The 23064-nt window shown below is 42.8% G+C and overlaps 2 protein-coding genes across 3 annotated transcripts in view; one reads left to right on the top strand and one right to left on the bottom strand.

The window, feature by feature from the left end:
- The window catches only part of RSPH1 (radial spoke head component 1), a 98713-nt gene extending 86218 nt beyond the window's left edge, over positions 1-12495 (top strand). For both annotated transcript variants that reach the window (XM_065068967.1, XM_065069001.1), the window contains one exon: positions 11529-12495. In XM_065068967.1, coding sequence (XP_064925039.1) covers positions 11529-11557 — 29 coding nt within the window. In that variant the 3' untranslated portion in view covers positions 11558-12495. The remainder of the gene's footprint in view (positions 1-11528) is intronic.
- UBASH3A (ubiquitin associated and SH3 domain containing A) lies at positions 12-21696 on the bottom strand. Its single transcript, XM_021284835.2, has 14 exons — positions 21471-21696; positions 18004-18057; positions 16338-16524; positions 13855-14053; positions 12968-13137; positions 11696-11904; positions 10711-10837; positions 8235-8343; positions 6699-6821; positions 5798-5890; positions 4576-4720; positions 1716-1822; positions 1089-1195; positions 12-218 (listed from the first exon to the last, which is right to left on the bottom strand). The coding sequence occupies exons 1-14, from the start codon at positions 21581-21583 to the stop codon at positions 81-83; spliced, it is 1881 nt and encodes a 626-aa protein (XP_021140510.2). The 5' UTR covers positions 21584-21696; the 3' UTR covers positions 12-80.
- Between the last annotated feature and the right edge of the window lie 1368 nt (positions 21697-23064).

Raw genomic sequence — 23064 nt, 5'->3', positions numbered from 1 at the left:
TGAATCTCTGGCTCTGAATCAGCTGAACCATAATCTGTCTTTGGCTCCTTTCTGACAACTTTGAAGGCAGAGCCGGCCTTCTAATCTTCCATGATACCATTTCTCCAGTTAAACGCTGCATTTGCTCCATGAGTTAATGTCTTCACTGGTGGGTTGACCATCTGCCATTTGTTCTCTTCTTTGATCTCTTCGCAGAAACACATGCCCAGCGAAGGGATCTAGGAAAGAATTTACCAACAGAGTTACTAGCAGGGTCATTGCTTTGATGTGAAGGAGGCAGAAGAGAGCAGACTGTTCTGGGAAGAGAGACTAGGAAAATTTGCCACTTCTGAAATGAACTAAAACCACACTGGAGGCCTGTGGGGCAACAGCTTAGCTTGTGTCATGACCCCATAGTCATACTTGGATCTGATGATCAAAATGTTTTCAATCCTTATGCACTGACAGTGGTAGTGAAAATATGTTTAAAGACTGAATTCTCTGGTTGGCCATATCAAGGCTGATGGTAAGGAAAACTGGGGTGAAGAATTCTCCCACTGGTGATAATACACAAATAATAAAAAAAAAAAATCCTTGGCAACTGTATCTCAAGTACAGGCCCCACTTGTGAAGCTGACAAGAACACCCTTCTCTACTTCATTCTGTAGCTGAGCACCAAAGTTGTGAACTTACAGTGACTGGAAAACCACACAGCCTTTTAAAGAGTGACAAAATGAATGTAGCTGCAGGTTACACTCCCAGCACCGTGGGGAGGAGAGGGAAAACTCTTAGCACTGTTGCTAAAGGGAGGAGGCCAGCTCCAGGTGGAGAGGTTTCCAACTGTGCCTCTTGCCTTTAGGTGTTGTCTGGCATTGACCTTCCAGGGGAGCTGCATGAAGTTCTCCAAGCACTTAGCTGCTAGTCATATTCACCAGGAGAAAATCCCTTCTCTTGACCTTGCTAAAACTAGATTAGATTCCCTTTGTAATGAAAAACCTAATGCCATTGGTATTGACATGCATTATATGCATGTCTTGCTGTTTAAGCAGGCTCTTAATTAAAAGTACAATAAAGCAAAAAGAAAGCTTCCTGCTGAAAAAACTTCTCACCTTTCGTACCACCTGGGCAAAGTCGCTGCTGTCTCTGGCAGGGAGCCCTATCAGAGGTCGGGTGCAAGATGCCAAGGAAGAGCCATGGCCCACAATGAGGATGACTCCTGGCAGACCACAGAAAGCAAAGAAAAGTAGTTAGGGAACTGCAGTACTTTCAAGTTACCTATCAGCATGAGGCTCTTTTAGGGTTGTTGATCTTGGCAGACTTCTTTGATAATGTGGCAGGGTGTATTGTGCTGACCAGAAAAAGTCTGGTGTGTTGTAGGTATGCCAGCTAGCAATAGAAAGCATTTGCTAGGAGAAGAGGAAAAAAAAAGCTTTCCAGAAACGTATATTGTCTTATGCTGAGCTACTTCCCAACGTAGAAAGATCAAGCAAAGAGTATATTCGTGCAATTTAGTACTCTACTAAATTTTAAATTTATTTTTAATTTTGCTTTTTCATTTCTGTTCCATAAATTGCAAGTATTTTGATTTAGTGTAGGCCAGGACAAGGACTAAGAGACTACCTTAAGCTCTGTATAACACCAACAACTCATGTTAAATGTGCTTCTGTTGGAAAATCTCTGCCTGTTCCTGTTACTGAAAGTGTCTGATGGAACATACAAAGATCTGAAACCTTTACCTTTGCTGGGGCAGGCAGTGATGATCTGTTTTATAACCGCAGAGCTTCTGCTTACATATTCTTCATAACTTTCTGATGGCACCAAAGAAGAGAGTGGGAAGTTACCCCTGACAATAAAATCACAAATGTATGTTAATCTAGATGATTATGGGGGCAGTGTTAGCAGTATTGAATGACTACAACAGAGAAAAGGCACTTGGTTAATAGGATATAGGTTTACCTACTGACTTGGCTGTCAAATTGTTACCTCAGCTTGCATGGAGCATTAGCTTCCCCCACAGTAATTTCTATTAAATCTTATGGTTAAATCTCATAGCTTATAAAGCACCAGATGCAGGGAAACGCATACTTTAATAAAACTTGTTGTTTACAATGGAGATTACTTAAAGTAGGATTCATGACTAAGAAAATATTGTGCTTTGAGCACTTCTGTTGGCAAGGACCACTGCCCAGGTGTGGACTGCAGACTTGCAGAGCAGCCCAGTTCTAGCAATCCTGACTGAGTCCAAATCAAGGTGAGACACTGATGGCGTGAATGCTTTCAAAATCACGCACCTCAGTGTTCGTCTCCTTAATAAACAAAGCAAAACAAAACAAAAATCAACAACTAAATGAGGCATATCTGCATTAGCTGTGCAAATGGGTAATAAAGACTTCCACTCCCAGAGCTAAAAAAAAGTGTTTCCAAGGATATTAATCGTGACGTACCGCTCCTAAGTGTCTGAGCTTTTTTTCTGTTTTTTGTCTATTTTTTTCATGTAATCCTCTTAACCTGTCTTCTCTGGAAGGGAAGGCATTGACTGCTATGGTCGGCAAATATTGTTAGCCATATGTTGGGACACAATGCAGTGTCCTATTTTTTTACCTACAAACAGCTTCCCCCCTCACCCTGATTTGATTGTGTCCTTATTCAATGAATAGGCATGAGAAAGGTTTGATTAATATATTGTAGTAAGGTATGGTGTCACAGTGTACTTTTGCAGGTGAGTCCTCGATACATTGATTCAGCATAAACCACAGTAGAAAAGAGGTGGTAAAACCATGTGAAAAACTCATGATGGTTTGTTAATTGTAGCTAATTTTAATCCTGGCCAGATCGGAGAAGTCCAGATTGAAGTACTCAAAACTGGTCTGCCTTTTGGCAGAGCTGCATTTTTTTATTAAATGTGCTGTCCTGCTGATGCCTCAGTCCCTTCAGTATTAACCCTGTTATTAACCAGTCATTGTGCAGCAGAATTGAGCATCCCCAGCACTGGCCTGAGTGGTTTCCAGACTAAATAGCAACAGGGGTGCTCAGCCCAGGCTAAGGTCTAGGTGGGAGTGCTGTGTCCATCTGTGAGTGCTACAGTGCAAGATGAGGACCAACAGGAGAAAATCCAGAGGGGAGCAGTGAACAGGGATCCAGAAAGCACAGCCTACAAGAGAAGATAGGAACAGTACAGCTTGGAAGAAGAGGCTGAAGAAGGACATAATGATAGTCGGCAAAAGGCTGTCGTGAAGAGGAAAGGAAGGGTCTGTCCTCCATGCAAAGGATGAATAAGAAAGTAGTAAGTGGCTTACACTGTGATTGGCAGTCTTTAACAACGGGAATGGCAAAGGCAGAGTTTATCTTGCTTTGAGACAGGGAGTGTCTACCACCCCTCAGCTCCTGTGACACACCAGAAAGCACAATGACCCAAGAAAATGAAGGATCCCATTACTTCATGCAATTTCAAATGATGACAGTTTCTTGGCTGTAAGAACTGCATTAATACATGAGAAATTTCCTTTCCCCCTCTCTTGTGTATGTGGGAAACCCCAGAGACACTCACTTTTATTAGCTGAGTAATTTCCTGGATCTGGCTGTGCACTGCCAACACAGAGCAGCCTGGCTTGTGAGCAAGATGAGGAGCTAGACTGAACTGGAGGCTTATCATTTCCTGCCTTGCTGTGGTTTTCTAGCACTCAGAAAAGGCATCACTCCCCACCACCATGAAGTTGTAAGGGCCCCCAAAAGTCCTTGCTGAGCATCGTAGTAATCTTTGGGCAACTTAAAACCACTCCCCTCCCTGACTGAATTTGGCACAAACATCCATTATAGTGAAACGCTGCTACCTTGCCTCCACCCCAAACCAAAGGACAGCTGGCTGGTGTTTGCTTCGCCTCTCTCTCCCCAGATCCCGCGTGGCTCTGCCCTGGGCTGCACAGGGTGACCCCCACTTTCCCTTCCTCTTGTAGCTGTTGCTCCAGTGACACAAACCAGTGATGTTTCAGGCGTGGAGCTGTGCTCCCTGCCACCTCCCATCCTGGGCTCATCCTCTGCAGCAGGGCAGACCTCTTGCTGCTGCCTGGCAGACTCTAAACAAAGGGCTTACTCGCCTTCTCTAAAGTCACATTTCTTCATTGCTGAAAAGCAGCATCTTATTTACCCATCAGGTTACTCTTCACATTTCTAAAGTGTGCTTTGCATGAGCCAAAGGTAAAAACGAAACTCCTGGTACCTGACACTGATGCCTATAATGCAGGTATATATATGCAGCTCATGACGAGCCATGGGCCTGAGGTGGTGGGTCTGATGGCAACACCAAAGCAGGGCTGGTTCCATCCACAAGTGTCAGATGTTTGTACATGTGCACCCCTATGTGACATGTGTGCATGTTCCCAAGCTTATGTATGTGTCTCTGTGCCAGAGCAGTGAAGTTGTATTGGCACAAGACAGCTAATAGCATATCATATTTTAGGAACAGATCATGCAGACTTGAATTTGATCAGAATCACCCATTTTTTGCAGTGTTCATAATGGTTTATGACAAATAAAAATATGAAGAAATGCCTCAGGTAAAAAAAATACAAATTTAACAGCTAGATGTGGAGCAATTACCTGTAACTTATGTCTATTTTGTAAGAGGCCTCTGCCAGTTCTGTCACAGTCATGAAGTTTGGAATTACTCTGCTTGCTTCCCACTTAGTCCATTCAAACAATCCTGGTTCCACCCTGATTTTGACTTTTTGATCTAATTTAAGCCCTGCAAGAACAATAAATATTTAAGAAGACAAAGGTACACTTGAAGAGTTACATTCATGCTGTACGTTCTACCTTGTTTGCTGTAATATTTTCGTTAATGAAAAATAATTACTTATTGCCAAACAAAAGAGGAGTGTGCTGATTAAATGAAGCCAACATTATATTCATGTCTAAGTCATGTTAAGGCACTATGAATTCTTATATTAATATTGTTGTTGTTATTAATATTATTTCTGGAGCTCACTTGTGATGATCTGCAAGGTACAGGAGAGAACAGAAGAAAAGACCTCAGTAACGTTGCAATCAGAATAAACTTTAGACAGGAATTTTTTTAACAATTTTTACACAACATTTTGCTCAGTGGTCTTTGGTGAGGTAATAATTGTCACACAGTGTTACAAATTGAATTGTTCCATGAAAACACATTATTTTGTTGATTATTCTTGAGAGGTTGCTTGGTGGCACTTGTTCCCAGAAGAAATGCACTCATATTGTCATTTTGATGTAAACACGGTAATGAGCTATGGATCCCTGACAGACCTGTCGAAGGGGACTGGACAGGGAAAATGAAAAAAGGGAGAGGGAGGGGGAGAAGGATAAGGAAAGAGGTTCTGCAATATGAAGGAACTAAAACAGTTTGGCTTCCAAAGGCAAATGTTTTCAGGGGAAACCTGTCTTCCCTGATTCACATACATATCCTTCAGAGCACCAGAAGCTTTTGGGTTTTGGCTCAGAATATCTTCTGGAAGAAATGGCAGTGTTGAGCTGGTGAGCAGCTACTAATGTTGAATTCAACCTGATGTGAAACACCTCTGTTTCATATAACATTAGATTCCATTTTAACTGGTGAGGACTAGAGTTAACGGGACAGTACTCTCCAGACCATACACATGGCAGCAGGTTTATTACTGCCTATATTACCAACTAGACAAAACCACCTTGTCTTCCTTACTTAATTACAACAATAAATAACCTCAAAATCATACATCTTCTTAATTACTCATCTCAGAGACTTCACAGAAGTTTAAGAAAGACATTTTCACTGTGGCAAAGCACCTGTCTGTTCTTGATACCTTACCCTGCAGTATGTGTTGAGCTGTCTGTATGCAGCGGAGGGCAGGTGACGAGTACACGTAGCTGACGGTCACTTCCTGGTCCAGCAGAGCTTCCCCTGGATGGGAACAGCCAAGTGAGTTTCTCTTTAACAGATCATGACAGACAAGAAAGTACTACAAAATACTTTCTGCAAAAAACAGCTTAGAGATTTTCAGTTTCATTGACATGGTATACATTGACAATCCCTTTCTATTCATTTTTTCCTACTATTGGCTGAATGAGCTCGCTAAAATGCTCATTCTGGTGGCAAAAGCAAGTTTAAAATGGGTGTCAATAAGATAATTATGGAAGATTCACTCCAAATCTGCAAGCAGCAGTTAGGCATTTGTCTGTCTCCATGTATCTGAATCATCACAGACAAGCATTTACATCAGACTTGCATTGTCACAGTCAGGCACACTTGTGCAGGGAGCAGAAACAACTTTGTCTGGTGAGTGAAATGACTCAGACTAACCTGTACCACCCAGCTGTCAGGCACCTGTGATGAGGTGACCACACTTTGCTGAGCACAAAGCTGGTTCCTCTGGCCAGGCTGTTCACTCCTCACTGCCCACTCCATGACAACTGTGCGAGACATTAGTTCCTTGCAGGCAGCAGCAGGGCACAGGCAGTGTTGCAGCTTCTGTCTTTTAGCTTTCTTTGCCAGGAACTGGCAGAATGGGTCTCAAACATGAGCAACCCATCTTGCTCTCTATTTTACCATTTAACAAGACCTTGTAGAGGTTGCCTGTAGAAAAGGGTTACCACAACGAGTGCTGCTAGGTAGTTTTTCTACTGCAAAGCAAATATGAGCAACATTTTGCAGATGATGAAAGCCTGCTTCTCAAGCCCTTACATTTGCAGTAGGATATTATCCAGCTTACCTATAAGCCTTGACTGGAAAATACCGCAGCAAGATAAAGGAGGATCATATTCAAAATGCTTCAGGCTGTCTTTCCGCTTTGGCAAGGTGGAAGGGAAGTTCAGATCTGCTCTGTAGTATTTTCCTGAAATGAGGTGTGACATTTTGTCACAATACAAGGGAGACATCAGCTGTATGCACAGGTGGCATTTTGTTATAATGGCTTCATTTCTTCTGAATGGCTGGATGGCTAGTTCTGAAAACTCAGCTCAGAGTGGTATCTTGATTGGCAAATGAAACAAGTCAAGGCCTGTTCTCTGGCCATGAGGACACACAATGAAGTGGGGCATCTGCCCAAGGAGCTAGTGTCTCTTCCCTCTACCTCAAATACCCATGCCGTCTGTTCACTGGGGATGGACTATGGTCTGTGCCCTCCTCAAACCTCGCCTGGAAACGGTGTGGGTGACAGGGAGCTGCCATCAGACGAGACCACACCAAGGACACAGCTAACAACTGAGCAGTTTGGGGGATCATGGGGCAGTGCCTGACTCTGGTGCCTAGAGGGTTATTGTAGTAGCAGTACAGACATTGTCAGTGTCTCACTGATGAAAAAAACCCCCTGTGACTGCTATTACTTTAAAGAGATCACATTTTAAGGTCATAACACTGGCTTGGGAAATCACCTGTCCTAACAAAATACTTCGTGTTTTGCAAGCTCCGAAGGAGCAAATAGGATGGAACAGAGAGGGGACAGGAAATTGTGAGAATTTGGCTTTGCAACAGTCAAATAAAACAAAAATCCACTCCATATTGATACTCTTTTACCATTGACAAAATGACAAACCCCAACATTTCCACAAAAGAAAAATGAAACCAATTAATTGAGTATGCAGCCAGAAGGTACCACCCTCATTATCTAGTGTGAATTTGGCACACTTAATACAGTAGATCTCCAGTATAGCAAAAGAGATTTTCAGCACAAAGTTCTTCCTTCTGATCTCACACCTGCTTGTCCCTTTCCTTCATCCTGACACATATTTCCCTATGCTGGGTCAGCCTTCTTCACCTCAAAACATACTTCTTTTGAGAGAGAGGGCCAATAAATTAATCTTTTAATTCAAGTTAGTGCTGACATGTCATTTCTGCTGTGGTTTGCTCTTGCTCTTCTTCCCCAGGTTTGACTAATGATGTACTGTGACTCTGATCAACTGACCACAATTCTGACTCAACCACGGAAAGGCGCAGGGGTCTGTCAACCACCACCTTGCGTAATGAGTGGAAGAGGTCTTATGTTTTGTACATCTGTCAGTAAGACACGTATCTGTCAGTATCACAAGGGCTTTGCTTGTTCTGCAGAGGTTATCCAACATAAACATGAATCACTTTTGGACATTATGAAATATGTTCATGTCAAAGCAGTATTGTACCTGACTTGCAATGTTACTCACTCTTTTGTGACAGTGTTTACATTTAGATGTAGGAGACTGAACCTCTTGTACCCATTGCTGGGGTTAGTTGGTTTTGGTTCTGATTTGCTAAGATACTTCAATTATCTTACCATCTGGAGTCAAGCACTGTTGAAGCCAAGATTTGCCAAAGACCTGATCAACTCTTTCCCCGTGGCGCATCACCAGCACTCCTCTTCGCAGGGTGGCATTCTGAGACAGCTGTGTAAAAAGGGGTTTTTGATACAATATTATATATATGGAGAAGAGAAGGATCCAGGGAGACCTTATTGTAGCCTTTCAGTACTTAAATGGGGCCTGTAAGAAAGATGGGGACAGACATTTTAGCAGAGCCTGTTACTACAAGACAAGGAGTAATGGTTTTAAACTAAAGGAGGGCAGATTCAGACCAGACATGAGGAAGAAATTGTTTACAATGAGGGTGGTGAAACACTGGCCCAGGTTGCCCAGAGAGGTGGTAGATGCCCCATCCCTGGAGACATTCCAGGCCAGGCTGGATGGGGCTCTGAGCAACCGGATCTAGTTGAAGATGTCCCTGCTCATGGCAGGGGTTTGGACTAGATGAGCTTTGAAGGTCCCTTCCAACCCAAACTGTTCTATGATTCTATGATGACCTGCATGAAAAGCCTGGATTCCTGGATGCTGCCTGATGAAGGAAGCACAGAGAAGCAGAGAGACAAGCTGCTATAATAGATGCCTATTTTTAAGACTATAGTGAGCCTGACTGGCTCTGCACTGAAGGCAAAGAGATCCCTGACCTTCGTGGGCCACAGATCAAGTTTTAACTATGTTTTTACACTAGTGAAAGGTAGTGCTGATAACAGATCTTTTAATTTCAGTGTGGGAAGAAATTATAATTTAATGTACATCATATGGTTGGTATAAACAAAAGAGTGAAACTAGCTAAGATTCAAGTGGTAATGCTCCTTTCTACACCAGGACTTACACCAAGATTGTTCTTCATTTCCTGATGAAAACACTACTTTTACATTTTGTATAACTCTGTGGCCAAATCAACAGTGAACACAGATCTGTTCTGAGGCCACTTTTTACTCCGACTGCGTGGAATTACAAATGAGTTCTAAGCAGTTTGAGGTTAGCATACAATGCACATTAAATACAGATGAGAAGATAAAGAGGAACAGGTCAAAGGCTTTAACATTTTTTCGACAGTAACTCATCACAGCATTACTGCTGCAGCACTGAGGTTGGCGATGTGTATCTGCAGCAGCAGAGAAGGAAATTCTTAAGAAGTGGCATGAGATTTATAGTCATGTATTCTTCTAAACACTGTTGCATTTCTGCCATGAAACACGAATCAACTACCACAAGATCGGGGTTTAAAACTAAGGTTTTGTGGTCTTGCTTTTCTGCTTTGGAGGAACACAGAGGCTGGGGAAACTCCTAGACTTGAGACGTGCACATCTGCAAAACATGTTCCTTGGGCCACGTGGTGACTCTGCCACAGATCTGAGTTAGATAAGAGAGGCCAAGAGCAACTAAGAGCTGGTGGAAGGACGTGTGACTCATGCAGAAGCTTCTGTCTTACAGTAGAATAAACAGCATCCTTGTAGGGCCCAGGATGGAAGTTCCCTCAAGGTGTCCTCAAGTTTATCTAATGCTAACACAAATGAACCTGGGGTTATCCCCCAGCACAATGAGAAGAAAGGCCATGGGGCCAGCAAACCCAAAGGAATTTCTGCAGCATGTCAGTGTGCCAGAAAGGACCATCTTGGCATCTCTGACAGAGCCAATATGGCAGTGCAAGTGCAAACGTGCTGCAGGTAAAAAACCAGAGTCTTTATTTGTTTTGTTCTTCCTAACAAGAGGCCAGTGGAAAATCTGAGAAAAAAATTATACATGTTGATTTTGAAACTGGGACAAAAATAAATGTAATCCCGCCAGTGCTGCCAACCTTTACAGCTATGTGTTCTCTTGCTGCAGTTCTATGCAGTTATTTGCATTGGCTACGTATCTAAAAATACAAAAGAAGATGAAATATTTAAGTGTCCTAAGATCTGGGACCATGTAAACCACCAAGGTGACATTCATAGAACCTGAACATAAAATAACAATGAATCTAATTCTGCTCATTACTCTGCTATGAACCTATATAAAAGTCAGCGGAAGTTGTTCCTGCATTTCACTTGTCAGACTTCTTGCCATACCTTTGAATGGCTTGCCCAGTAAGGCTGTGCACAGAGAAACCTGAGCAAAGAACTTGTATGTTGTTTTATCATGACAGGAACAAAAAGTTTTATGAAAGAAGGAAAGAGTAATACACATCAAATACATTATGTGATATTTATGAGACATTATACTATATAGTATGAGTATATGAGTATGTGTGTGCATATATATATCTTGAAGGATTGGACTAGATGATCCTTCAAGGTTCCTTCCAATCCTTAACATTCTGTGATTCTGTGATTCTATGTGCATTCCAACATAACATGAAAATGTGAGGGGGAAAGGAAGATACTATTAAATTTAATAAATACTTTTAATTAATAGTACACCTGTAAAAACACATAACAAAGATAAGAAATTGAAAAAAAAAAAAATTACCTGAACAGAAAGTACATTGGTTACATTCCTTGAGGTACTAGGGTTATGGATTTCTCCATTCAGCTTTACATTAGGTTCATTTTCAGTTTGGGTGAAGAATCTCGAAGCTGTTACAAAAACATATTCCCTGTAGAAAAAGCAGAAGCAACATGCATACACACAAACATATGTGTGCACACGCAAATAGAAGGGGGTTTTAAGTCATGTTTTCGTCTGCAGACACATATAAGTCAGGATTCATGTTCCATTCGATATTTTTTGCACACTAACAATACACTTCACTTTGGCTTTGATTTAGAATCTTCCCAGAAAAAATGAGGCTAAAATGTTAATAATACAAACTGATTGCATATACTGGGTGTAGCCCTGCTAAAGTGTGTTCTTCAAACAGGAAATACTACCTGGTTGCCTCCTCTCTGTCTCTGAGGACTCAGCAAGAAGTGCACCTACACCTCCCTGCTTAGAAAAAGCAGCTCTAATCTACAAGTAGCATCAGGCACGCTGGCAGCTGCAGAGCAAAGTGCAGGAAGCCAGGGAGATGCCTGCTGATACAGGGTAAATCAACAAGAAAAGGGTGGGCTCAAGGTGGTGGAGTGACCTTTATGTGGTTTTGAGTTAGCTTCGCCAGCACTTAAGAGAAAAAAAAAAGAAGCAAGCAGTGAGCCAGGTTGAAGGCTCGGCCTGCCTGGCAGAATGTGGTCTTTTAAAATTCATTAGGCTGTTCAGGTTGTTCAAGAGCAAACAGCGGTCATCCCTTCAGCAGATGAACTAATGAACTCTGGGTGTCTATGAATTGTGTACTATGTGTTTTCTTCCAGGAATCTCAGCAGCCAACCCAGACCCTTGAGGCCCCTCTCTCTTCTGTCCACGCCACCTCCAGCTCCCGTCTAACAGCCCACAGCTTATGATGAGGAGGAACACTGACACAGCTCCCCAGCAGGAAAAGCAGATGCCATAAAGCAACACTCATGAAACCCCAGCCTACCTGTGTCTAACCCACGTGTCTGACTCGCTGGCCCTCTCAGTGTAGTTTTCAGGAAGGAAACCCCTGCAGCCGGTCCGATGTGAGGTCCCTATCACCCAGCCTTCGCTCACGTCAGACTGCTGCGTCGGGTCAACGTAGATGAAGTCTCCGGTGTTGATCATGAGTTCGTCGATGTTCTGGGGCTTGTACTGGAAGAGGGCCCTCAGTGTCTGGGGGACACAGGCAGTGGGGTCAGTCTGCTGCCCAGAGCCCACTGCTGCACATACTGCAGTGGTTTATGTGATTTCCCGTCCCTGAATACATTCCAGGCCAGGCTGGACGGGGCTCTGGGCAACCTGATCTAGTTGAAGGTGTCCCTGCTCATGGCAGGGGGCTTGGACTAGCTGGCCTTTGAAGGTCCCTTCCAACCCAAACTATTCTATGATTTGATGATTCGATGATTTTATGATTCTATGCTTGTTCAGCTCTCTACTGGACACTGTGACTGGTACTGTTTTCCACTCTGCATCCTGCTCTTTCATGGCACTTCAGCAGAGAAAAAGGAAGACATTACTGCATTTGCATTATGTATAAAAATAGGCTCTTGCTTTTCATGAAAATACTTTTTCTTCTGTAACTAGTACAGACTTGTTTGAAAGCAAACATGGCAAAAGCATTATCAGCTGTTTTGGTGATTACTTGCGGCTGTCCTGAGTATGACCAAAATCCAACATGAGGCTTGTGGCAAAGTGATTTACTGATCTGAGTAAAAAAATCTGTATCATTCCATAATTTATTTTTGGAAATAAGAACTGGAAAAATGTTGACTGTTTACTAAGAGTCTGTTAAGCAGAAAATCATCAGCGAGAACTGTGCTCTGCTCACTGATATTTTAATCTGTGCATTTTTCCTCATGGCTGGAACAATCAAGAAAACTAATCTTGCTAAATGGAATATTTCTGCAAAGCTGTGATCTGACACATCCTAGTAAATATTCAAGGATCTTAATTTTCTGTCTCTCTTATTTTCTCATATCATGGTAAGATTATTTTTTTCTGCTGGAGTTTGGAATTAGACCTTGCTGACACACAGGTCAAGCAGCCAACCATAAAGGTATCTTGTACTGATTTGAGTACAGTTTTTGAACCCAAAGAGATACTGGAAACAGCCATGCTTTTTGAAATACTGTATTGTGCATGCACTGATTTTCTTCATGAAAAAAGAAAGGCAAGATGACTGTAGCAAAGAGTCTGACAGTGGACTCAGGAAATTAAATATATCTGATGACAGTACCTGGTAATGCACAAAACGCATGTCCCTTGAGTAGAGAGCAGCTACCCACTGGCAGGCCTCCCCTGGGTTAATGCATTTGGCCAGTTGTTCCAAAGTCTTCTGATGGTGAGGATAAAACTTGTGAGCCAAGGTAAGATGGAGCTGTTTTAGGCAGGGTTTCACATGGCAATCTAGGAATGAAACAATCATTCACAATATAAAAACAAAGATAATTTAAAGCTGTTCTTGTCTTATGCTATGCTACATGTGTTGCATGATGCAGGAAATATAGTAATTATTAGTAGAGTAGATCATAGTTTTGCTGAATAATGGTTTCACAGAATGTCACAGTTTTATTCATGCCAAAATAATGCATAAATTTGGACTGGATTTGCTCTCTGGCTTCAGCTGGCAGAAAAAAATGAACAAGGTTTCAATTCCTCTCCCAGTCTGAGATGTATTCATCTAATTTCTCCCAGATGAAGCTATGCTGGGGCTGTGTCCCTTCAGTCTCCACTGGTGATACAGTATCCCTTGGATGCCACTGGAGTGGGGATTAAGACCTCTTTCTCAGGGATGCAGCTGGACCATCAGTCTGGGCCATAGCACCATCGGGATGGAGTTCTGGGAACAGGGAGTATTATATCCCTGCCGATCTTGGATATCCTAATCAATGGCATATGAAGTTACACAGACAACCATTTCAGCTTCTAGACAAAAGCACTGTGTCTTCAAAGTCTAAAACATGCTCCCCTAGCCATGCTATTTTCAAACCTGTAGGAGGAAAGGGTGCTTGCTGACAGTAAAACATCAACTAAGCTTCCCCGGAGACACAGGAGAAGTTTTCAGTATCATGCCTAAACATTTATGCTATGACCCACCCATCTTTCTTCTCGTGTTGGTCCTACCTGCCAGGGCCGAAGCCTCTGATGAGAATGCCAGAGCAAACTCTTTGAGGATATTTGCATGGCTGTCACCAATGAAGAAGCCCAGGTAGCTGCTGGATGAATGTAGTGATAGAGAAATGGATGGAGGAAAGCACTGTGAAAAGCTGTCACCGACTCGCTTTAAGGCATCATACAATATTTCCACTTTCTGGTCTTCACACTGAAAGAAAACAGAGGAGGAGCAGGCTTTACCCACTGGCTCAACAGCTAGTATCGTATCCTGTCTTATACAGGAGTACCAGAAAACACTGTGGACATTAGACTTCTTGAGAAAGAAAACACACCTACGAACCTCCCTGAAACTCCTGGTATTAAAAACAGTAATATTGGGCAGTTTGATCAGCTCAGTATCCTGGTGCTATAACAGGAGATGGAGCCTTCTACCAGGAGGTGTATCTAGCCTGCATAGGAAAGATCCAAAAGATTTTGCCATCTGACAGGTGAGTAGAACCTGTGTGAAATGAGGCAGGGATCATGGTTTCCTTCTTCAATTCAAGCAAGAATTTTGTTATTGTTATCCTACAGTCCTTAGTTGAAATGGCTTCTGCTAAAACTTCAAGATCTCAGATGCTGAGCAACATACCTAGCAAAATTCACAAGGCATCTTTGTCATTATGATCCTTGATGCTCTAGCCACAGCAAATTAAGGGATTGTACAGAGCCATGCTGCCAGGGAAAAAAAAAAAAAAAAAGGCAATTAAGCAATTTAAGAAGCGAAGAGACAAAGACGGAATTTGTGCCATCTAGCCAAAGACAGGAACACAAATGATGCTCCATTTCTGTGCTGCTTTGTTCTCCTCTGCAGGGTTATTTGCTCTGTTTAGCCTTTACACTGGGCCAACCTGCTGAAGGGGAAGAGCAGAAGAGAGAAAAGAGCTCCTCCTGCTTAGACCATCTTTCTCTCTGGAGCATGTCTCAGGCCACAGGGAGGAGAGATGCACCAAAGAGACCCTGGGCAGACTGGGCTGTGGGGGGACAGGGATGTGGGATCCTGCACCACAACTGCCCCGCAGCGGGCTCCTCTGGGCCTGATGAGTTTGAGAGCTGCAAAAGACGTGGGGGGTCAGGAAACGGGAGAGGGCTGGGTGGGGAGGAGGAGGTGGGAGCCAGGTCAGTGTGTCTTGCTTTCTGCCTGTGAGGTAGCCAGGTCAGCCAAGGAGCAGAGAACAGCACTGAAGGATGCATTTATCCCTAGAAATATGCTACCTGAAACGGGGCTGATACGCACAAGGTCAGGGTTGCAATTCAGTTGTCTCTTCCAGGGGCAGGCCTTTAAAATTGACACCTTTCAAAAGCGTATTTGTTATTAGTTAATGATTTTTGTTTTCTATAACTGCAATTAATGGCCACAGGGTGCTATACAATATTTTGCAACAAAATACTCATTTTCACTGTCTATACCTAGTGGCATGATTTAGCACAAAAGCATGATTAACAGCAAAATTTCTGTCCAGCTGCTCTAGCTCATGCCTGTTTCAGTGCCATCTCAGCTGCAGCTGATGTTTACGTGCTGCACCATCAACATGCAAAAACTGGATTTCAGGTGGCAGTAGAGTTTTTCCAGAGCAATGACTCCTTGATGGTCTTTGCTGATACTGGCACATTCACCTATGCAGGAGAAGGAGCTCAGTTGGGAAGTCCTCTAGACGGTTAGTGAGCATTCAGAAGGCTACCTAGGAGGACAGCAGCATCTCTAGAAACAGAAAACAGCCCACCAGGAGTCCAGCTCAGGAGCCTAACTTCCATGTTAAATTACTGACAAAGATAATCAGTTGCATTGCTGTACTCCAGTCTGGCTCCCCTTGCTCCTTCCATCCCTGTGTGTTCTGCTTCTCTCTTATTTACAACATCCAAGTTTCAACAGAAGGGGTGAAGACTGGGACACACCACCATAGCAGTGGCCTGACTGGGGCTCTCTGGAGAAGGCAGGGGTTTCCCTGAGTTTCCTGTAGGCACCATACCATAGTTATCTACGTCCTTTGATAATGTTGTCACCATCAGAGCTGGCTGAAGGCAGCCACTGCTGCCCTGGCCATGAAAGTTCAACATCCTAGATTAGTGCAGCAATGGGCATGGTCTCTGAAGCCTGCCGACGTCTGCATATGGGGAGCAGTGCTTTCTGCTGGCAGGTCCATGTGCAGCCTGGACTGATGTTGCTGTAGAGAGATGCTAAACACGTGTCACTCAGCTGCCCTGAAGTATCCTGCTGGCTCCAGCATCCAATTTTTAGGTATGCCGAGGCCTAAGGAGGGTAGCTAAAGTGGATGTTGGGAAGAAAGCCCCTAGTGCTTACACAGGGGCTGAACACTCAAATATTAAGAAAACACGCCTGGACCTAGGTCATGCCAGTTTGATCACCAAGAAGTTCTGGGATAAGACAATTGCAGGTGGCCCAGTTTCACCAGCAGTTGATATTAGACCCTAGCACATTTTTTGTGCCTTACCGTAAAGAAATCGCAGAGAGTGACATGCGGAAAAACCTCATGGGCTCTGTTTCTCCCGCACTGGCGCTTGCTCTCCTTCCAAAATTCTTCCAGGTAGTTATGCAAACGGCCGGTTGGACATAAGTAAAGAGCATACTCCTGAGGGATTGGGTCTTCCAAAGAGGGATCATTGCAGTGGGAGTGCAACCTGAAATCAAGAGCATATCACAGAGAGTGTGTGCACCACTTACTCTTGTTTCCTGTATTGAAGGCATCCATAGTAGAGACCAGAAAAAGGAAATACAAGGTGGTTATTTTCTTAGAAGTGAAAAGTTAAAATAAAAGCTCCTTAGAAATTTTCTCTCTGAAGTGCTAATGGAGAATGGTTTTATTTTTTCTGCTTATTTTTTGTGTACTTTACATTTATATGCACCTTTCAATGTCTGAAAATGAAAGACAACAAAAAGAATTTTGTTTTTTTTTGGGAGGTGTTATTTTTTCCCCTTTTCCATGACTGGAAAATAGAAGAATGGAAGAGGAAAAAGAAGCAATGGGTAGAAAATGTTGGAGAATGACAAAATTAAAACTAACTGAAGATTTAAAAAAATGCTCAAAAAGAGCTAGCCTTTTTATTCCGCCCTAATAAAAGCAAACAAGACAAATCAGAAAATGTACAAGCAAAGATCAGGAGCTCATATCTCATGTGATTATGTCCTTCACCTTGTTCTTCATGTACTGTATGTTTGGCAGCTGTGCGGTTGGGAGTGATTTCTGGAAACCGTGGTAGCACCCCTGACTATTGGGGAAGAACATGCCATTCTCAAATGGCTTTTCACATACACAGAAAAAAAAGAAAAAAGCAATCAAACCAATTAAAATTAAAAAAAGTCAAGAACAACAAAAACCAGAAGTGCAAGGAAAGACTGGATTTAATTTGAACGTGTATTAAAACAAAAGAATCAATTATCAGCATATTAATAACATATGAATATTCTATAGTCCTCGTACAGCGAAACAAACTTTCTAGGGATAAAGAATGCCCTTCAGCCATTGCCATTTAACCCCATGTTTTTACTGTACGGATTTGTAACTGCAACTGCGGATTTACAAATATTTTCCCTGTTTCCTTCCTCCTTTTCTTTGGGATAAAGAGTCCAAGTTTCCCCCTTGGGCCCTGTGCCCATTGCCCACAGGTGCAAACCATGAGGTGTGAGAACATTTGCCCCATGGGTGTCTCCTAGAGCCTTCCCAGATGTACCCCAGTGCATGCCCACAATGCTGGCTCAGAACCCGGGAGCCCTTTGCACAGGCAGTGAGAAGACCTTGGCAGCCACAGCCACAAATAAGCAGGAGGCTTAAAACTGAGAAGTGTCTGCCCCGAGCAGCCAGTCCCATGAAATGACTAACCTAACTGTGGTAAAAGTAGATGCTTCTGCCCAAGACTCTCCTTTCCTCACCATTTTTTTTTTATTTACTCTGGACCTTCTGCAAATAACCTTGTTTCCAACAATAACTACAAATATGATTATTTATTTCTCTGCATGAACTAAAATAAACAAATAAACAAAAGAATACAGGGGTTTTATTTGGCATCTAACTTCAAATTCAATGACAGAATCAGCACATGAACAAGGATTTTTAGCCAGATTTAATGCCAAAGCATTCCTTGAAAATCACAGGTACTTACCATTTTGCAGCATCTTCTAATGTCTTTTGTCCAGTAGCAGCCAAAGCTTTTTGCCTACAAAAACCAAACCAAACCAAAATGGATTAATCAGAATAACAGAAAGAAAACTCCTAGAAAGTAAAGAATGGACATGCTGTGGTCATCAAGTCTATTTTCCAGCACAGAAAAGACCTTTAACAATGAGGTTATTCCTGGGAAATATTAACATTCTTGAAGTTTTTTCCACTGTAAGTCTTCAATTCCTTGAAGACTGGTAACCTGTCCTCCCCACAGAATATCATCTTTTGTGTTCTGGAGATGCTTCCTTAGCAGACCTATTGACTATATGGATTTCCTTAGGGCTGGGGAAACCATCCACCCACACACTGTAAGAGCAGGGTTTGCTCCATACACAGGATACTGTTCTGGTTCAAGATATCAGGCCCAAGCCCCTACATATAAACAAAACAAAACATACTTATATTGGTGTTTGAAAATCCAGACTGAGGGTCTCCCATAGGCCAGCAGAGAATGAGACCTAAGCCATCACTTCAGTCCAAGATGAGGGACAGTATCTCATATTTTTCTCTCTTAAAGAAACTGTTGTTTTCTGGGATTGGATTTGATTCACATTTCCTCTTTTCACTAGAGCTTTCAAAATTCCAACTATGTACTTCACATGGATAAGTCTTTGTGACTAAATGCTAGGTGATGGGTGAAGGTTTCCAGTGGTTAAGTAGCATTTGCACCCATGCACCCAATTTCCAGCACTGTAACACACCTACAGTCTTCTCAGAGGAGACATGAAGGGGAAATGGAGACATAGAGGAAAACCTGCTGAATTACTTGGCATCTGCTCATCTCTTTCCTTCTCTCATGAGACCATCCTTTCTAGCCACTGGGTCCTGAGGGCATTGATTCATTTAGTCTTATCACATTTTTATCTTCCATTCATCCATCCATCTATCTCTGTGACACCTGTGCATGCACCTGCAGTGCAATGAGTGCATTAAGCAGCAGGCCTCAGGTTCATCCTTGGTGTTTCCTTCTAGACTTTTGTCTTCTCTCTAGTGCAAAAACTCCACGTGGCCTTGTTAAAAACCTTTAAATGTACTTATGTGTATAGGCAACCATGGCTGGCTCTTTAGTGGAGGCTCACATGGATGAGGGTTAACATGAGATTTTGCACTCAAGCTTTATCTTCTAACTTTCTTCTCCATCAACTGCCATGGCCAAATCAATGCAAAGTGATCAGCTAGCTGGTCTAAAACTAGCCTGTGTCCTCTGTGACTGAACGCTGCACAATTTCTTTCCACATCTCTGTTGACTCCCCCTCCTCCATTACATCAAACATGAACAATCTGTGTTCTTGTCATTCTCTCCATGCAGCCCTTCTTGCTATATCCTGTTGAAGTGTCAGTGCCTGTTGCTGCTCTGTCAGTGACACCAGACTTTGTCAACCACTCCTTACAGCTCAAAGTAAGTGTTTCACCACTTTGTGCTGCACTGCTCCTCCCACTCCGAGAGAAGCTCTGTGCAAACAGCCCTGAAGCCAAATGGAGCTTGACTTCAGCTTTTCTTTACCAGAGGGTCTGCAAAATTGTAAATGTAATAAGACAAGCAAGACTTGAGGCAATAGACTGTCATGCTGCTCAGTACTATGTCCTTGCTCCCTTGGGCTCCTCTCTGTGCCTGTTTCCACCTTTTATCTCATCATATGTGTTGGCCATAGGATGCTTTCCAGTGGGGTTTGTAGAGCTGAATCAGGAGAACATTAGGCTGTGATTAGACACCCTATGCTTCCAAGGTGAGCAGTGAAGATTGAAAGATAATGCATAGAATAAATTCAGTGCATACAAATTTCTCTCAGATAAACAGTAGGAATAAACCATTGAAAATGTGCATTAAAAATAGTGTCATACAGTAAGAATAAACTGGCTCTTCCCTAAAGCAGAAGCTGCTAACACAGTTCAGTTCTGTGTAAGCACCAGAGGAGGCTCGTTCTATTGATCTGATGCTAGGCTTGATCTTCACACATTTGTTTTTTGTTCTTTGGGGAAATGCTGCTTTGGCATGCTGGTTCTGCATTGTGAAAGATTTTGTAGATATTTCCACCCAGCATCATTTTTCTTAGGCCAGGACATCTCAAAAGAACAGCTTTTCAATACTTTCATTTATGGTTCAATCCAGGAACTACAGAGACAGCTGAAAGATTTTATAAATACGAAATCAAAATTTTGAAGGTCTTAAAGTCAATAAAAGCAAATAAATTAAAAAATGACATGCTTTGGGGCATTTTGTAATTTTATGCCAGTTTGCATAGTATGTCTGCCACTGCTGCTTGATTTTGGCTTGGGAAGCACAAAGCCATCTCAGCAACTGCAGGAAGTGTTTCAAAGGGAATTTGAAAAATATCACATAGAGGACAAAAAATTTGAAAACTGCTATTACTTTGGGGTGACAAAACTTATAGTATTACTAGAGAAATGATGAGCCAGGTTTTCAGCTGCACAGCTACAATTCCACTGTGCATACAAGGGACCCCCAGTTCCCTTGTAAGCTGTGCCCATAGTGTTTAAAGTTGACCCGCTAAACACAGCTGTTCCTGAAAAAGCACCACAGCATTTATGAATGGAGGCTTTTCAACTTACTTATCTTTCAGTCAAAAGGGAGACATGGTGCTCTCCTTTCTAAAACATTTTTATGAGGGATTCTTTGATATTAGAAATAGTTTTGTTTTGTTTTTTTAATGAAATGTCCATACTCGCTCTTCAGAAGTTGGAAAATCCTCCCCAGAATTTCACTGTCCAACCAGAGGGGTCTCTGGGGGAGGAGTGACCACCACTTTTTTATTAAGTTGCTCAGCTGCCACCAGTTAATTTCCCATCCATTGGGTTCGCCAAGAATAGCTCCTCATTTTTCACAATTACATTTTCCAGGTAGGACATGATTTTGAACAAGGTCATGATTCAAGAAAGGAAGAAAAATTGACAGATTTATGTGTTGCCTTGTTAAGGAAAGCTTACTCTTTTAAAACAGTTTCCAGTGACAAGATCCAGCAGGAGATCTTTGCCAGGCCTGAAAAAACTTTGAGTAGAAGTTACATCCACATTTAACTCCCTTGTAACAGTGATAAGCAGGAAAAATGATAGAGGGTATATCTCAAGAGCAAACTGTGGACATCAACTTCTTAACTCATTGCAAAGATTCTCAACCTGAAGACATGGAAAGGCATGTCTTCAGATACATACAGTATTTACAAAAATAGATACAGAGGAGGTTACTTTTCTATTATGATCAATAGACAATGCTCTACAAGAAATTCAAAGCAGGACAAGTCTGACCCCTGTATAGGGACATTGCCCCCAGGGAGCAGCATGCCCTCTTGATGAAAACAGCAAACTGCCTACTGTCAGGAACTTATGAGAAATACCTCTTTTAACTTAAATACCTCTCACTGTGTGAAGGCAGCCAAACACATTACTCACGCGATATGAGCCGGGAATCCTTTGGCAAGGAGAGACTCGAGGAGTGAGGAGGGGCTTTTGCTCCTGTGCTTGTTGGAGACCTTTGCGTACAGCTGAGTCTCAGCCACCGCCATCTCCTCCGCTCTTCTCCTGACCCTGTGCTGAGTGCTGACAGAAATTTGGAGGTGGGAGGAGAGTGTGAGGGAGGGGGGGAGTGAGAAAATGAGAGACAGAGAGAAAGAGAATGAGGCAGCTAGAGCAAAAAAAACCCCTAACCTCTTGTGATCTTTTCTGACAAAAGCTGACATCCTGTTTTCGTAGCATCTGCATCTCTGAATTTTTGTTTTAGGGTAGTTAAAAAACCAAAAGCTATCAGTGGGCTTTTCTCATCCACCAGGATGAGAACAAGATTACCAGTCCAAAGATAAAAACCACAGTCAAGGTAGACTGGCTGAAGGGTCTAAGATGGGATCTTTTAGTCTCTCATTTTAAATTGTCTTCAGAAAGCTGAGAAATCCACCTGAGCTGCTACTGCAGTGCGGAGGAGGTGAGCGGGGATGTCCTGCAGCATGTAAGAAGTCATCTGTAAGCCAATTATTTACATTCGGGCTCAATTTTTGCATCCTCCCATCCCTATCATGCATCACTCTTGCTTTGGTCTTCTCAGCCAAAGCTGGCCATCTGTGCGAGGTCAAACTCAATGTCCCATCCAGCCCCCTGCAGTTGGGCTTGGAGCAGCTCAGGGTGGCATCAGGGAGAAACCTGTCCTTTCTGGTGGTGCCAGTTCCACCACAGGAGCCTTTGTAGAGCTGCACTGGCTGGTTCCCAGGGTTTCCAGTGTGGGCAGACTAGGTGAAATGGTTGAAGAAAATTTTCTTGGTCCTGGGCTGTCCTCATTGAAGGAACCTGGAGAGGACAGGACATCTCACCCCATGGACTGAAAGGGTCACATGAGCTCCAGGTCCCCTGAAATGAGCTGTCACTTTCCACCCCTCGGCTGAAGTTTCCCTTGGGGCACCTGGCCAGTTTGGGCTGATTCTCCAACCATTTTTCTCTGAAGTGCAATGTGGAGAACATCAGAGCGCTGTGAGAAACTCAAGAAGTACAGCTTTCTTCCTACATCTTTGTCTGCTTGCTTGTTTGTTTGTTTTTAAATTTCCCCCTGTGTTTCCCACTTCCAGGGAAGGCTGCTGAAAGAGTGGGATAAGAGATGACAAAGAACTCTCGATGTCATGGCCTAGATGTGAACAACTAACAGGATCGTGATGTAGCATCCTTTCCTATAGAAGTGCCACTTTCCATTGTGCACAGCAAAGGGACCGAACAGCTTTCCTCATCACAACCATGTTCCAGGGACATGATTTTTTTCATGGAAAACCTTCATTTCTTCCCTGACCTCTCAGGAGCCTTGTTTCACTTGCAATGCCATGGCTTTCTGCATCATTTCCCCTCCTCCTTCTTCTCTCCATGCTCCCCTCTGTTATCAATCTCTCTTCTTAGCAAAAAAATAAGCCACATATTACTACTCTTGAGCATTTTATGAAGCTGAGCATACATTTTCATTTTCTAAATCCCAAAACACGAATTAATTGATTCTTCAGAGACATGAGATACT

Source organism: Columba livia, chromosome 1 (assembly GCF_036013475.1).
Source record: "Columba livia isolate bColLiv1 breed racing homer chromosome 1, bColLiv1.pat.W.v2, whole genome shotgun sequence".
Lineage (NCBI taxonomy): Eukaryota > Metazoa > Chordata > Aves > Columbiformes > Columbidae > Columba > Columba livia.
This window is presented reverse-complemented; position numbering and strand designations above follow the sequence as displayed.

Bases quoted from the DNA above. Each gene is read 5' to 3' on its own strand.
- UBASH3A (XM_021284835.2), bottom strand. From the start codon at position 21,583: ATGGCGGTGGCTGAGACTCAGCTGTACGCAAAGGTCTCCAACAAGCAC. The intron at 5,891-6,698 runs GTAAGCTGGATA...GTTCCCATCCAG, and splicing joins TTTCCAGTCAAGGCTTATAG to GGGAAGCTCTGCTGGACCAG. The intron at 1,823-4,575 runs GTAATTGCTCCA...TTTTATTGTCAG, and splicing joins AAAATAGACATAAGTTACAG to GGGTAACTTCCCACTCTCTT.